This window comes from Leopardus geoffroyi, chromosome A2 (assembly GCF_018350155.1).
Source record: "Leopardus geoffroyi isolate Oge1 chromosome A2, O.geoffroyi_Oge1_pat1.0, whole genome shotgun sequence".
In the NCBI taxonomy this organism is placed as follows: domain Eukaryota; kingdom Metazoa; phylum Chordata; class Mammalia; order Carnivora; family Felidae; genus Leopardus; species Leopardus geoffroyi.
The window spans coordinates 162,748,791-162,766,029 of NC_059331.1; the positions used below are offsets into that span (position 1 = coordinate 162,748,791).

General features: G+C 60.8%; 1 protein-coding gene across 1 annotated transcript in view; it reads left to right on the forward strand.

Moving 5' to 3' along the window:
• The window catches only part of LOC123607306 (SCO-spondin-like), a 56,823-nt gene that overhangs the window by 18,302 nt on the left and 21,282 nt on the right, over positions 1-17,239 (forward strand). The window contains exons 37-64 of the mRNA XM_045496418.1: positions 78-260; positions 367-517; positions 1,141-1,294; positions 1,445-1,502; positions 2,297-2,401; positions 2,720-2,923; positions 3,206-3,315; positions 4,207-4,360; positions 4,441-4,594; positions 5,097-5,169; positions 5,966-6,023; positions 7,319-7,492; positions 7,792-7,935; positions 8,895-9,065; positions 9,150-9,314; positions 10,035-10,214; positions 10,333-10,455; positions 10,591-10,720; positions 10,825-10,950; positions 11,127-11,218; positions 12,092-12,265; positions 12,536-12,700; positions 13,327-13,579; positions 14,513-14,559; positions 14,733-14,903; positions 15,224-15,355; positions 15,583-15,728; positions 17,088-17,182. Of these exons, the coding sequence (XP_045352374.1) occupies positions 78-260; positions 367-517; positions 1,141-1,294; positions 1,445-1,502; positions 2,297-2,401; positions 2,720-2,923; positions 3,206-3,315; positions 4,207-4,360; positions 4,441-4,594; positions 5,097-5,169; positions 5,966-6,023; positions 7,319-7,492; positions 7,792-7,935; positions 8,895-9,065; positions 9,150-9,314; positions 10,035-10,214; positions 10,333-10,455; positions 10,591-10,720; positions 10,825-10,950; positions 11,127-11,218; positions 12,092-12,265; positions 12,536-12,700; positions 13,327-13,579; positions 14,513-14,559; positions 14,733-14,903; positions 15,224-15,355; positions 15,583-15,728; positions 17,088-17,182 (3,892 nt within the window). The remainder of the gene's footprint in view (positions 1-77; positions 261-366; positions 518-1,140; positions 1,295-1,444; positions 1,503-2,296; positions 2,402-2,719; positions 2,924-3,205; positions 3,316-4,206; positions 4,361-4,440; positions 4,595-5,096; positions 5,170-5,965; positions 6,024-7,318; positions 7,493-7,791; positions 7,936-8,894; positions 9,066-9,149; positions 9,315-10,034; positions 10,215-10,332; positions 10,456-10,590; positions 10,721-10,824; positions 10,951-11,126; positions 11,219-12,091; positions 12,266-12,535; positions 12,701-13,326; positions 13,580-14,512; positions 14,560-14,732; positions 14,904-15,223; positions 15,356-15,582; positions 15,729-17,087; positions 17,183-17,239) is intronic.

A 17,239-nucleotide genomic window follows, 5' to 3' on the forward strand; every position in this document is an offset into this window, starting at 1 on the left:
TCTGGGCCCAGGTTGTGGCCGGTGTGTCTGTGGAGCTGAACGCTTTGCAGGGAAGCCTCACCCTGGGCCTTCTCTAGGCTGCTGGTGCCCTGCCGGACAGGTGCTGGGCAGTGAGGGGCAGTGTGTGTGGCCCCGGCAGTGCCCCTGCCTGGTGGATGGCACCCGCTACTGGCCTGGGCAGCGCATCAAAGCCAGCTGCCAGCTGTGCATCTGCCAGGATGGGCGGCCCCAACGCTGTCGGCCCGATCCAGATTGTGTTGGTGAGGCCCCACCCTTGACTCTTCCCAAGGGGTCCTTGTCCCCTCCCAGACTACCCAGCTGGGCACCCAGCCCTCCTCTGACCCCTGAGTCTTGGTTCTCCCACAGTGAACTGTGGCTGGTCATCCTGGTCCCCCTGGGCTGAGTGCCTGGGCCCCTGCGGGAGCCAGAGCATCCAGTGGTCCTTCCGGAGCCCCAACAACCCCCGCCTCTCGGGCCAAGGTCGCCAGTGCCGGGGCATCCACCGCAAGGCCCGCAGGTACTTGCACCCACCCCAGGGACCCGCAGAGACCTTTATCCCTCACCTCCAGTGCCCAGGTAGGAAGCTGCTGGTGTGCCCTTTCTTGAGATACTTCCACAGGTACCATGGACTCCAAATGAGGAACCTCTCCTACTCTGAGCCCTATTAGTCTAAACACCAGGATTCCCAGCGCCTCTTTGGGGGAATATCTGGCCTTCTTCTGCATCAGTTTTAGGCTCTCAAGGTCCAAAAGAGGGGTATAGGGAGCCCACAAGTCTAGGGGCAAGTATGGGTCCTCTGGTTTGCACCCTGTGCCTCTGAAGGTCGCTGAAGGGAGGTACTGAGGGGGTGAGCCAGATCTGCCCACCACGCCCCTTCTGAAATGGGCTCCACTGGCTAGGGTCTTGGCACAGATTGCTTCCACACCCCTTTCCTGGGCCAGTTGCAGTTTCTGGGGTGCAGGGCTGGGAGTCAGGAGATAGGGAGACCAAGCAGCGCAGCTGGTCCAGGACTTTTCCCGGTTTTATCACTGAAAGTCCCAAGTCCTGGGAGACCGCTCACTCCGGGCACACCAGGACGGGCTGGTTGCCTAGGCGAGCCCACTCACCCGGCAAGTGGCCAAGTGGCGGCCCTTCTTCCAGGTGCCGGACGGAGCCGTGTGAGGGCTGTGAGCAGCGGGGCCGGGTCCGCGGCGTAGGGGAGCGCTGGCGAGAGGGCCCCTGCGGAGTCTGCCAATGTCTGCACAACAGCACCGTGCGCTGCTCCCCCTACTGCCCACTGGGCGGCTGCCGCCAGGTGAGGGGGCATAGGGGCCTGGGGGCGGGGCAGTGGGAGGGGCCTTGTGTAGAGGCCAGGGTTTCCAGCGGCCCCATAGGCTGGGCCGGAGGTTGGCAGGTGGCCGGCTCAGCCTGACTCTTGTGTCCAGCCTGACTCTTGTGTCCGCAGGACTGGGTCCTGGTGGAGGGAACGGGAGACTCGTGTTGCCACTGTGCCCTCCCTGGTGGTGAGTGGGTCTGGGGAATGGCAGGGAGGAGGATGGTGAGGACTCACAGGGAGCCCCAGGTGGTAGCACTGAGCAGGGTGGGGGGATCCGTGGCTACCCCAGCCCCAGCTGGGGGGAGCCTGAGTCCTGGATACTGGGGAAGGAAGGGGCCCTCTGGGTGGAAGGGCTTGTCTCCGTCCTCCTGAGATCAGGTCTCTTCTGTCTCTTTTGGGCTAGAACTCTGCCTCCCCATCGAGGGTGCTTTCTTTTCTCTGGTTCAGCTGGGTCAGATCTGGTTCCTGGCCTTTCTCCTAAGAGGAACCAAGACAAAGTTCAACTTTTTCAAGAGTATTTTTGCTTGGAAACTGAGTTATGAACGAAACAGAAACACACAAAGGCTTGAAAGTGAATGCGTTTATGGGTCTAGATTCCTGCTCCTAAAAGTGCACCTACAGGCTGCCGAGGTTAGAGGAGGGCCAGCACTCACAGTTGTACAGATTGTTCACTGTGCAAGTTGGCAAGCGGGAGCTAGACTCCAGCCCACAGGGGTGCTTCCATCCAGAGATGGAAGGTCTTTTCTAGTGCTCAGAAAGGTCTTCTATTTCTAAATACTCAGTGGAAGTGAAAACCCCCAGTTCATGCCAAGGGAAGGAGAACAGGCCTTTCCCAGCCGGGAGGTTGTTCTGGGGGCTCCTGGAAAGTTCTGAGGGAGAAAGTGCTGCAAGAGGTGGGGAGAGGCCTGGGTGTGGGGCTTGGGGCTAGTGTGAGCCTATCTGCAGGTCTCTCCCTCCTGAACCTTGAGTCCCCCCACACAGGTGAGAACCAGACGATCCTCGCCATGGCCACCCCTGCACCTTCTCCAGCCCTCAGTCCCCAGATCGGACCCCGTCTGGTCACCTACGTTCTACCTCCACCTGGAGGTGAGGGCCACATGCGGTTGTAGGTCAGAGAGGAATTACCGCCCAGGGTTTGCCCAGCCTAAGAGAGGAGGCAGGAACGCTGCAATTTACCCCTGCCTTCCATGGGGAGGATGGTTATCCTAAGGATCTGGAAGTCATCCTGGCTTAGGTTGCCTGTTTGACTCTGCCCTCTCTGGACCACCCTTCCAGCCCAGGTCGAGGTCAACCATGGGGCCCTTTGCATCCCTCAGCCCCCCTTGGGACTTCCTGACTATGTCCCTGGCAGGCACCCGCCACCCTCTTCCCTTGCACTCCAGCCCCTCTCTCTTCTGCACCCAGACCCCTGCTATTCTCCGCTGGGCCTGGCGGGACTCCCCAGGGAAAACCTGCAGCTGGAGCTCCCCACCCAGGCTGCCCTCTTGGGGGCTCCCACCAGGGGGCCTGGCTATCGGGGCGGGAGCACGATCGAGAACACTCGCACTCAGCGGCACACTCTGCCCCCCTACCTGCAGCTGGACCTGCTGCTGCCCAGGAACCTCACTGGTCAGTGCGGTGGGGGCGGGGCAGGAGGGACTGGTGGTGATGGGGGGCGGGGCTGGGGGACGGGGCGGTGATGGGGGCGGGGCTGGGGGTGGGGCGGTGATGGGGGCGGGGCTGGGGGGATGGGATGGTGATGGGGGGCAGGGCTGGGGGGGACGGGGCGGTGATGGGGCGGGGCTTGGGATGGGGTAGTAATGGGAGGCGGGGGCTGGGGTTCACTCTCTCAGCTCTGACCCCCGCCCCCTCTCGCGCCCCCCCCCCCCCCCCCCCCCGCCCACGCTCTAGGCATCATAGTGCAGGAGACTGGGTCCTTGGCCTTGCTGCAGTTCAGCACTGATGGTCTACACTGGCACAACTATAGTGACATTCTGCCTGGGATCCTGCCCCCAGCCAAGGTACTGCCACTCGAGCCTCCTGGGCCAGTGACCCACATGCCTCTTTGCGAATCCCACCGTCTTTGTCCCCAAGGGCCTTCCAGTGTCCCCGAAGAACATTCTTATATTGGAGGCTTGTTGAACACCTGTCATTAGCAGGGCGTCAGGAGCTATCCAAGTGGCTCTGGCGTGGGGCAGGTGTGCAAAGCTCTGTGGAGGGAGGGGAGTCAGGGGACATCAAGTTCACTGGGGATTTCAGAGGGCATGTCAAGAGCAGCTGGGACCCAGCCCTGCCCTGGAGGTTTACATCCTCCCCAGGGAGACAAGTCTCATGAAGCAGGAGGGATCAGTCCACACCATGTGTTCACTCTTAATTCTTTTTTTTAAGGTTTTTCCCCCCCAATTTTTAATTTTACTTCTTATTTGAGAGAGAGAGAGCACATGCGTGTGTGCAGAGGGGTAGGAAGGGAGGGGCAGAGGGAGAGGGAGAGAGAGAGAGAGAGAGAGAGAGAGAGAGAGAGAGAGAATCTTAAGCAGGTTCCACACTTATCGAGGAGCCTGATGAAGGGCTCAATCCCATCATCCCCTGGGATCGTGACCCTGAGTCAAAATCAATAGTCTGCCGCTCAACCAGCTGAGCCATTCAGGTGCCCCTTCCCTCTTGATTCTTACGGGGGCACTAGCCAGGCCCTGGGGACTCACCAGCAGGCACAACCTGGCCCCTGCCCTCAGGGCACCAGGACCAGAACCCACAGCCTTGAGGGACCCTGGTGATTAATGCCAGGAGAGCATGCTTTTCATGCCTTGACGGCTGGGGGATTCGGATTGGGCGGGGGCACTCAGCAGGGTCGGGTGGCAGTCCGGAGAAAAGGCAGGCTCGGGTCTGGTGAACAGTCACCCCTGTTCCTGCAGCTTTTCCTTAAGAACCTGGATGAAGTGGCCCCCACAGTGTGGATGTTTGGCCAGATGGTGCAGACTCAGCATGTCCGGGTGTGGCCCCGTGTCCCCCACAGTGACACCAACCACAACACCTCCCCGTGGGTGGAGCTGCTGGGCTGTGAGCCAGGTACGGGCGGGGCTGAGAGTGGGATCGGCGGGAGTGGGAAGAGGGACAGACAGGAGCCCTCAGCCCTCCCCTCCCACCAGTGTCCCCGCTGGTGGCGCCCCTGTGCCCAGGGGCTGGGCACCGCTGTGCCAGTGGTGAGTGTGCCCCAAGGGGAGGCCCGTGCGATGGCGTGAAGGACTGTGAAGATGGCTCTGATGAAGAGGGCTGTGTGCCCCTGCCCGCGGACACTGGCAGGTACAGGTGCCCAGCTCAGCCTTGGAGGGGTCAGCCACGGGAGAGATGTCCTGCACTATTTCCCTGGCCTTGCGTGCTGCGTCAGTGCAGCTGGGTGCCTTTGGAGGCCCCTTCCCACCACGGGATTCTAGGATCCTCTGCCATTTTCCTAGAGTCTGGAGGTCACTGGTTCTCAAAATGTGGCCCCTGGACCAGCAGCAGCAGCGTCACCTGGCAATTGTTAGCAATGCAGATTCTCAGGCCCGAGCTCAGCGGGGCTGAGCTGGACACTCGAGGGTGGGGCCCAGAAATCTGTTTTACAAGCCCTGCAGGGGGGTTAATACGTTGAAAACCACTGGGATAACATCTCCTTTGTCTAGTTTAGTGGGCGTGCCCTTTTGGAGTGCCCCAGCCCTGCCCTGCCCTGCCCTGGGCCCACCTTGGGAGCGCTGACCCCCCTGCCCGGGTGGTGGCTCTGAAGCTGGGAGAACCCCTGGAGTCCCTTGGTTATTTTTCTTCCCAGAGTCTGGTCCACAGCCGGGACCCCAACTCTCTCCTCCACCCAGCCCGGACAGCTGTCCCCCCAGCCCAGCAAGGTGAGTGGGGAGCTGTAGGCCCAGCAGGTGGGGTGCGGGGCATGGGGAGCCCTGGTCCCAGGGCCTCAGCAGCCGCGTTCCCTCGCCCTGCAGTCTCCCTCTCTTCGCACCTTCAGCCAGCGCTGCCTCCCCACGTGTCCCTGGTCTGCTCTCGCAGTCCACTTCAGCCTGTGAGCCTTCCGGGGCCCAGCCCGGTGCTGGACTGGGGGCTGGAGGTCAGAGGGGCAGAGAAGCACAGGGCAGGTGCCTGGCCTGGAGGAGTTTGGGAGACAGGAGAGGCCTTCACCCCCAGGTGGCAAAGTTATGCCCACAGGGCTGGCAACAGGGCATCAGACACTCAGAGGTGGGAAAAGCCTTACTTGTCCCCAGGGTCCCCAGAGGCTTCCTGGAAGAGGCTTGAAGGATGGGGCATCTGGGGCAGTGGGGTCTGCAATGTGGAGATGAAGGGTGGACACTCTCCCTCTGGAGAACAGCCTGGTCAGGGACCCAAGGGGAGAGCGACCATAGCGCTGAAGCCCATATGTGTGGATACTGGGGGGAAGACGGGGTTTGGGAGGGCAAGAGCAGAAGCAGAATCCTAGGTGGGTCAGCGAGAAGAGCCCCTGGGTGTCAGCCCGGAGGTGTTGTAGGGAAGTGAGTCTCCACCCCCCAGCTGGGCCCTGTGCTTCAGGGACAGGGGAGGGGCCATGGGACATAGGTGCGTCCCAAAGGCAATGAGAGCTAGGTCCCTAGTCTCAGGTGGAATTGCCCTCAGGGCCCTGGGCTGTATGGGCAGCTGACCCCTCTCCCTCTGCAGGGTCTGGCAGATGCAGAACGCTGGCGTCCCTGGCAAGGGTCATCTGTACCCCCCACAGGTATGTACCCAAACTCCAGGCCCCATCCCCACCCCCCTACCCTGCCCACCCCTTCAGGGCGAGGGGCTATTACATCTTGGCATTCAGTCTTCGGACACCTGACATCCCTAAGTGGAGCGGGATTGCTTCTAGAAGGAATACTTGGTCACTGTGGAGGACACCTTGGCCAAATCCTGCCTCTGCCCGCCCTCCTGGACTCTAGGGTTGGATCCCCCAGACTGGTTCCCAGGGCTGAGCGTGTGCCCTGAAGTATGGTTGCCTTCTCCAGACCCCTGGCCAGGACGGGATCCCTGGGGCTGCGGGGTGCTGCCTGGCACCGCCTGTGCCCCCTCTGTTCACCCATGGATGCAGCCACGTACCCCTTTCTGAAGGGTTTGTTGGCCATGCATGTCTCTAAGTGGGCACGGGGAACATGGGGTCACCAAGTTAGCATGTTCCTAAACTGGACAAGGAAGGGGCTCCCTGAGGGTCATGTACCAGCCTCCCTGGTATATGGACAAGGACAAGGACAAGGAAGGGGCTCCCTGAGGGTCATGTACCAGCCTCCCTGTGGCTGCCTGACCTTTCACCTGCACGTTAGCCTGAGGAGAGCTGTCTTCAGAGCAAGGCCGGAAATGGGCAGGGCTGTCAGCTGGCTGTGGCTTGGCTCTGACCTCCTCTTTTGGGAGATGTTGGCTTGCCTCACCACCTCCCTGGGCTCTGTTTTTCCATCTGTGAGACTAAGAGGTCTAAGTTTGACCCCTTCCCGTGAGTTCCAGCGAAGTCATCCAGGAGCCCAGCTGGCCCGTCCTTCTGTGTTTTTTGTGAAAAGCAGACGAAGCAACTTGTACCATCACTTGAGTCCGCAAGATGCAGGCTATGTGATGAATTCTAACGTCACGCTGAGTCTGGTTCTCGAAAACTGGCTGTGTCATAACGTTAATCCTTGGTTGGGCAATGAGAATCTCGAACCCCCTTTTCGCTGTAGCTGCCAGGAGGTCATCGGGTGCAGACTTGAATGTCTCATTGTGCTGTCGGTTCCTCTTGGAAGCTGCCGTGTGTGGCTTCTTGAGAGGAGGGTACAAATCTCAGCTTGACACTAAGTGCTTTCCTGCTTTCATTTAAAATCCTCTTGTGCTCCTCGGACTACTAAGTTCCACCTCATTTGTGGTCTGAAGTCCCTCAGAAGGTGTGGTGTGGTCTGTGCTCAACCCTGCACCACCCAAAGCCTGGATACCCCTTTGGAGAACCCGTTTCTGCTTCATCTCACGGAAGGGGAGCTGGAGGGCCTCACCTCTCTCCTTCTGCATCCACAGGGAAGGGGCCAGTGACTCAGGTCCCAGACTCCGAGGCTCCTCGCTTGAGTCCTAGGGAATCTGTGCAGACCACCACCCCCCCCACCTCCCAGCCTGAGGCCAAGGCCCTGAGACCAGGAACGACAGCCATGACAGAGCTCCCCCTGCACCCCATGAGTCCAGTGGCCCCTGCTGGTAAGATTCTACCGTCTTCTGCCTGCTAAACCTATGCATCTGAACAACTCCCCGTCGGAGAAACAGGCCCCTGGAGGTTAGCCGCTTTGCCCAAGATCCCACAGCGCAAGGTCAGAGTTTTGGTAGGATCAGGCCTAGGACCAAGTCTCCTGATGCAGTTCACTGTTTTTCCATTATCCCAAGAGAGGCGGGAAGCGGGGGCACACACACCAGATGTCAGGAGGAGGGAGACTGGGGGCTGAGGGAGGGGGGACGTGGTGGGCAGGTGTCCAGTCAGCTGGCCGCGATGGTGCCCACAGGCCAGAGTGTCGCCCCGCCGCCCTTCCCACCTGTGCAGTGTAGCCCAGGCCAGGTGCCCTGTGAGGTGCTGGGCTGCGTGGAGCGGGAGCAGCTGTGTGATGGGAGGGAGGACTGTCTGGATGGCTCCGATGAGAGGCGCTGTGGTGAGTAGGGGACCCTGCAGGGCTCCCCGGAGGGTTTGAAGTCATGTGGGTAGCAGTGACCAGAGGGCTTTAGGTTTGGAGAAGTCTCTGCCCCCTATTCCTGGCTCATATGGGAAGGAACTGTGAGGGGCTAGGGGTAGCAGAGAGTGAAAAGAGCCTGAGTGGGTAAAAACAGCTAGGAATGTGTGTGTCTTTGGGGATGGTGACGAGGGCAAATGCAGTAGGTCTTAGGTCATGGCTTGTTTCATAAACCCTGTCTGATTTTTGAGGAGACTCGTCTAACCATCCATCCATCCATCCATCCATCCATCCATCCATCCATATATGCATACATCCACCCACCCATCCATCTACCTACCCACCCATCCATCCATTCATCCATCCACCCATCCATCCATCTATCCATCCACCCACCCATCCATCTACCTACCCACCCATCCATCCATCCATTCATCCATCCACCCATCCATCTACCTACCCACCCACCCATCTATCCACCCACCCATATATCCATCTGTCCATCCATCCATCAATCCATCCATCCATCCCTCCACCACCCATCCATCCATCCATCCATCCATCCATCCAAAGTAGATCACTGTGCTCAAAGCCTACTCTCTCAATCAGGGAAGGCCCACCCCAGGGAGTATGCATTCAGGAAGAGGTTACCCCAGGGAAGGAACTGTTGTTCTAGACAGCTTGATGTCTTTCTAGACGCCCCCAGGAGCCATTAACAAGCAGAGAGGCTGGGTGAGAGCCTGTGCAGACCAGAGCCCATGATCTCCCCCCTCACATGTAGACAGAAGGCTGTACTGAGTGTGGGAAGCTTCAGGAGGAAGGAGGGGCAGGATCTCTGGTTGACAAGTGTGTTCTGCTTTTGGCCCGAGGTTGATGGGGCTCAGTGTATCACCCAGTCAGGAATCACTTATGTGGCTCCCTTCCCCTCACCTTGCTGGCAGCGAGCGCCGCGCCCTTCCCGGTGCCCGCCACGGCCCTGCCTGGGCTGCCGGCCTCGAAAGCCCTCTGCTCCCCGAGCCAGCTGAGCTGCGATAGCGGGGAGTGCCTGCCGGCCGAGCGACGCTGTGACCTGCGGCCTGACTGCCAGGACGGCTCTGACGAGGACGGCTGTGGTACGGACCTGGCCAGGGGACACCTCTGAGGGCCCCGCTCCTGCACGAGCCCCCTCTGAGTCCTGCGCACCCATCCCCTTGCAGTGGACTGTGGGCTGGCGCCCTGGTCTGGCTGGAGCAGCTGCAGCCGCAGCTGTGGGCTGGGCCTCGCCTTCCAGCGCCGGGACCTGTTGTGGCCTCCCCTGCCTGGGGGCACCTGCCCATCCGACAGGCTCCGCAGCCAGCCCTGCTTCGTGCAGGCCTGCCCAGGTGACTGGCATCCAGGCCTCCTCAGGACCCCGCCCCCGGAAGGGACACCTGGGGTGGATTCCTATCCGAGACCCACCTGGGGGGGAGTGCCCTTGCGCTCTTGGGGACCCCGGTGTCTGGGCTCCTCTCCATGACTCTAGGGGGACAGCCCCTTCTGAAGTTACAGCCTCGTACCTCCAAAGGGCTTAGGAGGAAGGCTGCCCCTGGCCTTGCCCTTTTCCTGCCTGAGTGGCCCTGGATGGGTTCCTACCCTCCTCTAGTGTGGGGACTGGATCGGTAAAGCTGTTTCCACTTCAGAGTGAGGGTGTTCCCAGGCTGCGCCTAAGGCCTCACAGCCCTTGTGTTCTGTAGGTGCAAGGGAGTAGTCCCGACCTTGCCTCTGCTCCAGAGAGGGGTTTCCCACACCTGGTCTCCTAACCTGGTTTTTTCTGCTGCCACCAGGAGGAGCCCCGCTCCAGTCTCCCTACTGCCCCAGCCCTTTTCCAGGGACCAGAGCCTTCATCCTGGGAGGCACCTAGAGATCTTTGCCCAAGTCCCTCCACCAAGGGGAGGTTTCCTGAGACAGGAGAAGAGCCTGTTGAGTCCCCGTGGTGCTGCCCTAGGCCACCTAGCTGGCCACCACGCAGGCCCCTTCTCTACCCTGCCACCTTGCTTTCTCCGGCGCGGTCTGAGTCTCCTTGGGCTCACTTGGTCCGCCTCCATCCTTTCTTCCCCCCACAGTGGCTGGGGTGTGGGCTGTGTGGGAGGCCTGGGGGCCCTGCAGCGTCTCCTGTGGGGGTGGCCACCGAAGTCGGAGGAGGAGCTGCGTGGATCCTCCGCCCAAGAATGGTGGTGCTCCCTGCCCTGGGGCCTCCCAAGAGCGGGCACCCTGTGGCTTGCAGCCCTGCACGGGTGACACAGGTAAGGGAGCAGGGCTGGGCAGGGGCATCCAGGGATGGAGCCCTGTGGGGGTGGGGCTGTTAGGGAAGGTCACCGGGCCTCCTGCTACCTGCCCCACCTAGTGTCCCTCTCCCACCAGACTGTGGGCTGGGCCGTGTTCACATCAGTGCTGAGCTGTGCCAGAAGGGGCTGGTGCCACCATGTCCGCCGTCCTGCTTGGATCCTGAGGCCAACAGAACCTGCAGTGGACACTGTCTGGAAGGTGAGGCACACCCAGCAGTCAGGGTGCAGCAGACAGAGCCCTCGGGAGGAGGATACTCACCAGCCTTCGGTCTCCAGCCTCCCCGCCCCACTGCCCCCCTGCGTGGGGCTGAGTGCCCTCCTGCCTCCACCCCAGGATGCCGCTGCCCCCCTGGGCTTCTCCTCCATGATGGCCGCTGCCTGCCCCTCTCTGAGTGCCCTTGCCTGGTGGGCGAAGAGTTGAAGCAGCCGGGGGTGCCCTTCCTCCTGGACAACTGCAGCCGCTGGTGAGGATGTCTGTTGTGGCAGGGAGTGCCTGGGTCAGGGGACCAGCTCCTCTCCACCACCCCCTTCCCAGTCCTGACCTCCTCGGCCTCTCCCTCCCCTGCAGCGTGTGCGAGAAAGGGGCCCTGGTGTGCGAGCCCGGGGGCTGCCCTGTGTCCTGTGGCTGGTCAGCTTGGTCCTCCTGGGGTCCCTGTGACCGCTCCTGTGGCTCTGGAGTGCAAACTCGGTTCAGGTGTGCAGGACGGAGCCATTGTGGCGGGGGTAGGGGGCAGGGAGAGGAATATGGGAGAAGGAAGGGAAGGGGTGCTGGAGGGTGGAGAAGGTGACGGTTGGAGAACAGGTGACCGGGAAGACAGGAATGAGGGCAGGCAGAGGAGACCGGGTGCCCAGGCCGCCTATCCCCCCCAGGTCCCCTTCCAACCCTCCGGCTGCTTCTGGGGGTGCCCCGTGTGAAGGCAACAGGCAGGAGCTGCAGGCCTGCCACGTGGAATGCGGGACAGGTAGGTCAGGAGCCCGCATGGGGGCCTGCTACTCACCCCCCCAACCCTCATGCCTGCCTTCCTCCTCCCAATTCCCACCCTGGAGACAGGGCATGACCGATTGGGCCGCCGGCCACCCACATGGGGTCAGTGCGGCCTTCTGGTCCAGGAGGCAGCCCCAGAAGGGGCTTTGATGCATGGGGCTTTGTCGGGGACAAGACAGAGGGTGGGGCCCAGGCGGCACCCCCCTCCCACATGCCCAGCCCAGGCTGGTCTTGGGGGGCCGGGGTGTCCTGAGAGCAGGGGTGAAGCTGGTCCTGCTGGCCAAGTGAGTGAGGGTGGGGCAGACAATCAGGAGCACACAGATGCCAGATGAGGGAGCCCAGGCCGTTTCCCTCTTTCGTGGTCCAGGACGTCCTCAGGCAGAGCAGGTGACGGCAGAGGTCTGTGCAGGCAGATGGGACAGAGGCGAGAATAGGAGTTGGGGGTGCGAGCATGGGTCTGTGGGGTCTGGGCCAGGCTCTCATAGCAGAGGAGGGAAGGAAGGGGAACGGATGGCTGCTGGTGCACCGACAGGTGTCTTTGGCGACTGGGGTTTCTAGCATGGAAGAGAAATGAAGGATAGGCGTTTAGAAGACTCTGGATGAGTTGATCTGGGGGAAAATGTGAGGGTGGGTGGTGGACATGAGGTGCCAGCCGAGCCCACAGGTAGAGTGTGGCCTGAGCTGGAGCTTGGCTGAGCAGGAGCTGTGCTTCGAGAGAGAGGCCTGGGCCTGGAGGTGGGGGGGTCCTACCTTCCACTTTCGAGGGGCAGAGGCTTCTCAGACCTGACCCGGTCTCCCTCCCAGCTCTGCCAGGAACCCTGTGCAGAAGGCCTGTCCTTTTCTCCTCCAGAGACGCTGGGCTGGACGCTCTGGGAGCCCTGGTCCTCCTGCTCCAGGAGCTGCCTTACCCTTGGAGGAGGCCCTGGGTGGCGCAGTCGTTCCCGGCTCTGCCCCAACCCCGAGGACAACTCCTGCCCAGGAGAGGCCACCCAGGAGGAGCCCTGCAGCCCCCCTGTGTGCCCAGGTGTGCCCCCTCTGTCCCTGGAGTGGCCTGAGCACTAGGGTGGGATGAGGAGTAAGGGAGAAGAATGACCCCTTGGGCACCTGGGGCAGGGAGGCTAGAGCAAACCTATTGTCCCGAAGAGTCTCCTCCACCCCCAGCCTGTGATTCACAGGGTGGGCCGGGCCTGAAGGGACGTTTGGGACAGTCCTGGAGGCGTGGCCCTCCTGCACCCCGTCCCCTACCCGCACCTTTGCCGGCGTCCGTGATGACGAACTTGGCTCTTCCTGACAGCGCAAAGCATCTGGGGTCTGTGGGCTCCCTGGTCCACCTGCTCAGCCCCCTGTGATGGGGGCATCCAGATTCGTGGGCGCAGCTGCTCCGGCTCCACCCCTGGGGACCCCAAGTGCCAGGGACCTCACAGCCAGACCAGGGACTGCAACACGCAGCCCTGCACAGGTGCCAACCTCCCCCTAACCCTTGCCGTTCTCTACCCAGCCACGTCCAGCCAGCCCCCAGGGGATTTTGACCTCTCTCCACCCCACCTTCTCACATCACTGACCTCTGGCTCCAGGTCAGGCCATACCCTGAGCTAAGAGACTCCCGGATTTCCTGTGTCTCCCTCCTCTGGCTCCCATACCCTGGGGACCGGGCACTGGTCCCCAGTCTTTGCTCCTCCCTGCCCAAGGCCTCCTTCCCAGGCATGTGGCCGAGGAGGTCAGACTGGCCTCTGGGCAGAACCACTCACTGCAGGAATTTCGAGAAGCAGGGCCAGCCCTTCTTTAGAATCCCTTGGCCCCATTCTCCCTGTCCTTTCTCCTTTGTCCCACTCCTGGCCCAGGTGGCTTCTGTCTTCCTGTTCTACTTCCAAGGATATGTGTATTAAAGTCAGGCAAAGCTATGAGTCTTTACTGGCAACCTTTCAGACACTGGAGCGAGCCTGCAAGGGAGGGGGAGTGGGAGGGGTTTCCCGTGGCTCCTCAGTCCTGCTCCCTGACCACTGGCATGTAGCTTCCCCTTGGCCCCTCCGTCCCCTGGCCCTTTCCTCCTGCCCATGCTGAGACCCTCTCTGCCTGCCCGTCCAGCCCAGTGCCCAGGGGACATGGTGTTCCGTTCGGCAGAGCAGTGCCGCCAGGACGGGGGCCCCTGCCCTCAGCTGTGCCTGGCTCAGGACCCTGGGGTGGAGTGTACCAGCTTTTGCACCCCCGGCTGCGCCTGCCCCCCTGGCCTTTTCCTGCACAATGCCAGCTGCTTGCCCCGCAGTCGATGCCCCTGCCAGCTGCACGGGCAGCTCTATGCACCGGGAGCAGTGGCTCGGCTGGACTCCTGCAATAACTGGTAAACTGACGGCCGGGGGGGGGGGGGGGAAGGGAGGCGAAGGTGGGGGAGGTGATTTGTGAAGGAAGCAGGGGCTGGAGAGGGTCTTCTACCCTCCCTTTCAGTCACCCCTGTTTCTCTTTCCTGGATGTTGAGATCCACTGGGTTTCTGCTCAAACACCTTGAAGCCCCCAACACTCCAAGCTGACACCAGGCCCTGCTGGCAGGGGACACGCGACCCCGCCCCGGCCCCGCCCCACCCTGCCTTGTGCTTCTCTCATTTTTCTTTCCTTTTCTTACATTTCATTTCATTTTCTCTGTTCTTCTTGTTCCTCTTCCCTTTTCTTCCCTGTCCCCTGTCCATCCCCCGACCCCCCCCCCACAGTCCCCTTCATGCTTCCTCTCCCCCACCTCTTTCTCTTTTGCTTTTTCCTTCTTCGATTCTTTTTCTGGGACTTCCACGTATTGGACGGGGGGCAACTTGAACACGTTTGTTGGAGAAAAGCAAAAGGAGAGAAAAGCACACTGTTCTTTCCAAGAGGCTCACACTGGGGTGTACTCTTTCGAAATGGCTCCTACCTGGCCCCGTAGAGCTGCTCAAAGTCCTTTCCAAACTGTGTGATAAATACAGACGGAAAGGAAAGCACGTAAAGGTGACTCCTGGATAAAAGTGTGGGACAAAGGACAGCACAGTGCCTGGGGCATCAGGGAGCCCACGGAGGGTGGAGCTAGGCGGGAGGGCCTGGGTGAGAATCCTCAGTCACTTCATGAAGTTCGAGGGGGCCACGGGGCTTTACTTTCTAGACCCTTCTGCGGGTTTCACTTCTGTGCCTTGGACTTCTGTGCCTGGCCTCGGTGGTGGGTGGTGTGCCGGCCGTGTCCCCCTGGGGGCAGGTACACAGAGCTCCAAGGGGCGGGGCCTGACGGTGGCCATGATGGGTCCTCTCTCTGCAGCACCTGTATCTCCGGTGAGATGGTGTGCACCTCAGAGCCCTGCCCAGGTACCCTGATGCCCAGGAATCAGCAGTGGTGGGTCCTCAGGGACCACAGGGGATGCTGGCCTCTTTAGATCAATTCCTGGGGATGTCGATGGTGCCCCAGGGAAGTTGGGGACCAGGGATGACCTGACCTGGCTTCACACCCACTGTGCCCCTCCCCCTACCCACCCTGGCAGTGGCCTGTGGTTGGAGCCCCTGGACCCCCTGGAGTCTCTGCAGCCACAGCTGCAACGTGGGCATTCGGCGGCGCTTCCGGGCGGGCACCGCACCCCCAGCTGCCTTCGGGGGTGCTGCGTGCCAGGGCCCCAATATGGAGGCCGAATTCTGCAGCCTGCGGCCGTGTCGGGGTGAGAGCTGGGACTGAGGTCCTCAGAATCCCCCAGAGAAGAGCCAGGAAACACTCCACTCACTCCCCCCTCCAGACCCCAAGAGCGGTACAAGGGCCTAGCGTAAAAGATGCCAGGAGGATGTCCCCAGAGAGCCCTGAGAGTCATTCCCTAAGAGGGGTCCTCCGTGGAGGCCAGCCCTGCTCCAGGCCAGGGAGGAGTGAGGTCTCCTGAGATGGGTTGTGATCGTGTAGGTTCGAGAAGGAAGGGGTCTGGGTGGAGGAGAGGGCTGTGGTGGGTGTGGGAGGTAGGGCCCGCAGTGACCTGGGCTGCCACTCCAGGTCCTCGTGGGGAGTGGGGCCCCTGGTCTCCGTGCTCCGTGCCCTGCGGCGGTGGCTACCGGAACCGCACCCGAGGCAGTGGCCTGCCCAGCCTTGTGGACTTCTCCACCTGTGGTCTGCAGCCCTGTGCAGGTGAGGGCTGTCCCCACCTCCTCCACTGCTCCTGTACCCCCGGTAGTCATCCCCCCCAACCCAGCGCCCTGTCAGCCCCTCCCTGTCACCCCAGGAACCCTTCTCCCTGAGCTGCCATGCAGCCTGTGACCTCCCTGGCCACATCTAGAGCCGATGCCTCTCCTGAGTTAGGAGCCCGGGAAAGAGTTTACTGTGCCTGGGCTGGTTATCAATTTCTGTGACCCCAGGGCCGGTGCCTGGCGTGTGTCCCGGGGGCCAGCGGTGGCTGGACTGTGCCCAGGGCCCTGCCTCGTGTGCAGAGCTCAGTGTCCAGCAAGGGACTGACCAGACCTGCCACCCTGGCTGTTACTGTCCACCTGGGATGTTCCTGCTGGTGAGTGTCTTCCCTGACCTGACCTCCGAGCGACCTGGGCAGGGGAGAACCAAGGGTATGGGGCTTGAGAGTTGAGGAAAAAGCACTGAACTCAGGGGTCATGGCTCAGCTCTGCCAGCAGCCAGCAGGTGACCCTGGGTGAGACACGGTCATGTTTCCCTGGACCTCTCTTTTCCCATTTGTGAAATGGTGATAGGTCTACAAGATCTTTGTGATTCATGCCTCCTTGAGTGCTCTGTTGTCTTATGTTATCATGAGTCATTTATTGAGCACCTGTTGCATGCTTAGTCTTGCGATGGGGGCTCCACCATGGGGAGAAAGTAAAGTCTGCCCTCATGAAGCCTCTGGTCTGGGGAAACCAGACCCAGAGCCCCTAGAATGGAGGTAGAACCATCCTTACACAGGAAGTGAGCTTTGCATACTGTGGAGCTCAAAATGCAGACTGGCCGGGACTGGGTCAGTGACAGCGGGCTTCCCGGAAGAGGTGATCCTGATTTGACTGTCAGAGATTGCAGGGGATGGAGAGCTGGAGGCGGCACTGCTGTTGGAAGGCAGGGAAGTGAGGCGGGCGCAGTGGAATTTGGACAGAAGCTTGTGGGGTGGTGGGGAGGGTTTACAGGGATAAATTTCCGGAATGTGGGGTGTGGCTAAGGGGCCAGAGTCCAGCGGGGTCTGAGTTCAAATCAGACTCTTCTTCTAGCAGTCCTGCGACCTTAGGACGCGTGCTCCCGTGCCTCCGTTTCTTCATTTGTCAAGTTGGGGTAATAATGTGTCTGTTCATCAGGGTCTCTGAAATGGTGAAAGGGCCTCCCAGGGCCTGGCCCATACCTCAGTACATTTGACTTTGAATCGTGTACTGATGGGTGGCAGTTTTGGGTTTTTTTGTTTTTGTTTTTGTTTGTTTTTAATTTGAAGCATTAGCAACTTTTGTCCAAACTTCCTGTATGCATAATTTCCAAACTTCCTGTATGCATGATTTCATCGGTTTTAATTTTTTTGATGAAAACATAGAGTTGTTGTTTTTTTTTTTTTTTAAAACATCGTTGCTATACGGATCACGTGTTTCGTATTTTGTTAGCTGATTTCATGGGCATTTGACAATTCGGTCTCATGTCCTGCAATTGGAGATGGTCTTTTTCCTCCCAGAGATTGGGGGGGGGGGGCGCGGTCCATGCCCCTCCCCCACGGCTCCTGTAACTGCTGGCACGGGTTTTCCACAGGGTGGTGACAGAGGTGTTTGTGGAAGGAGGCTGGGTGGCGTTGGAGGGTGGGAGCCTGAGGGGTGCTAGGTTCTGACTGCGGGGAGCGGGCCGGGCCAGACCCACCTGGAATCCAGAAGATGATGGTTTTTGATTCCAGAACAACGTGTGTGTGCCCTCCCAGGACTGCCCCTGTGCCCATGGGGGGCGCCTTTATCCCCCGGGCAGCGTGGTGCTTCGTCCGTGTGAGAACTGGTAAGACCCCCACCCCACCCGATGGTCCCGTGACCCGGGGGCACCCTGCTGTCCCTC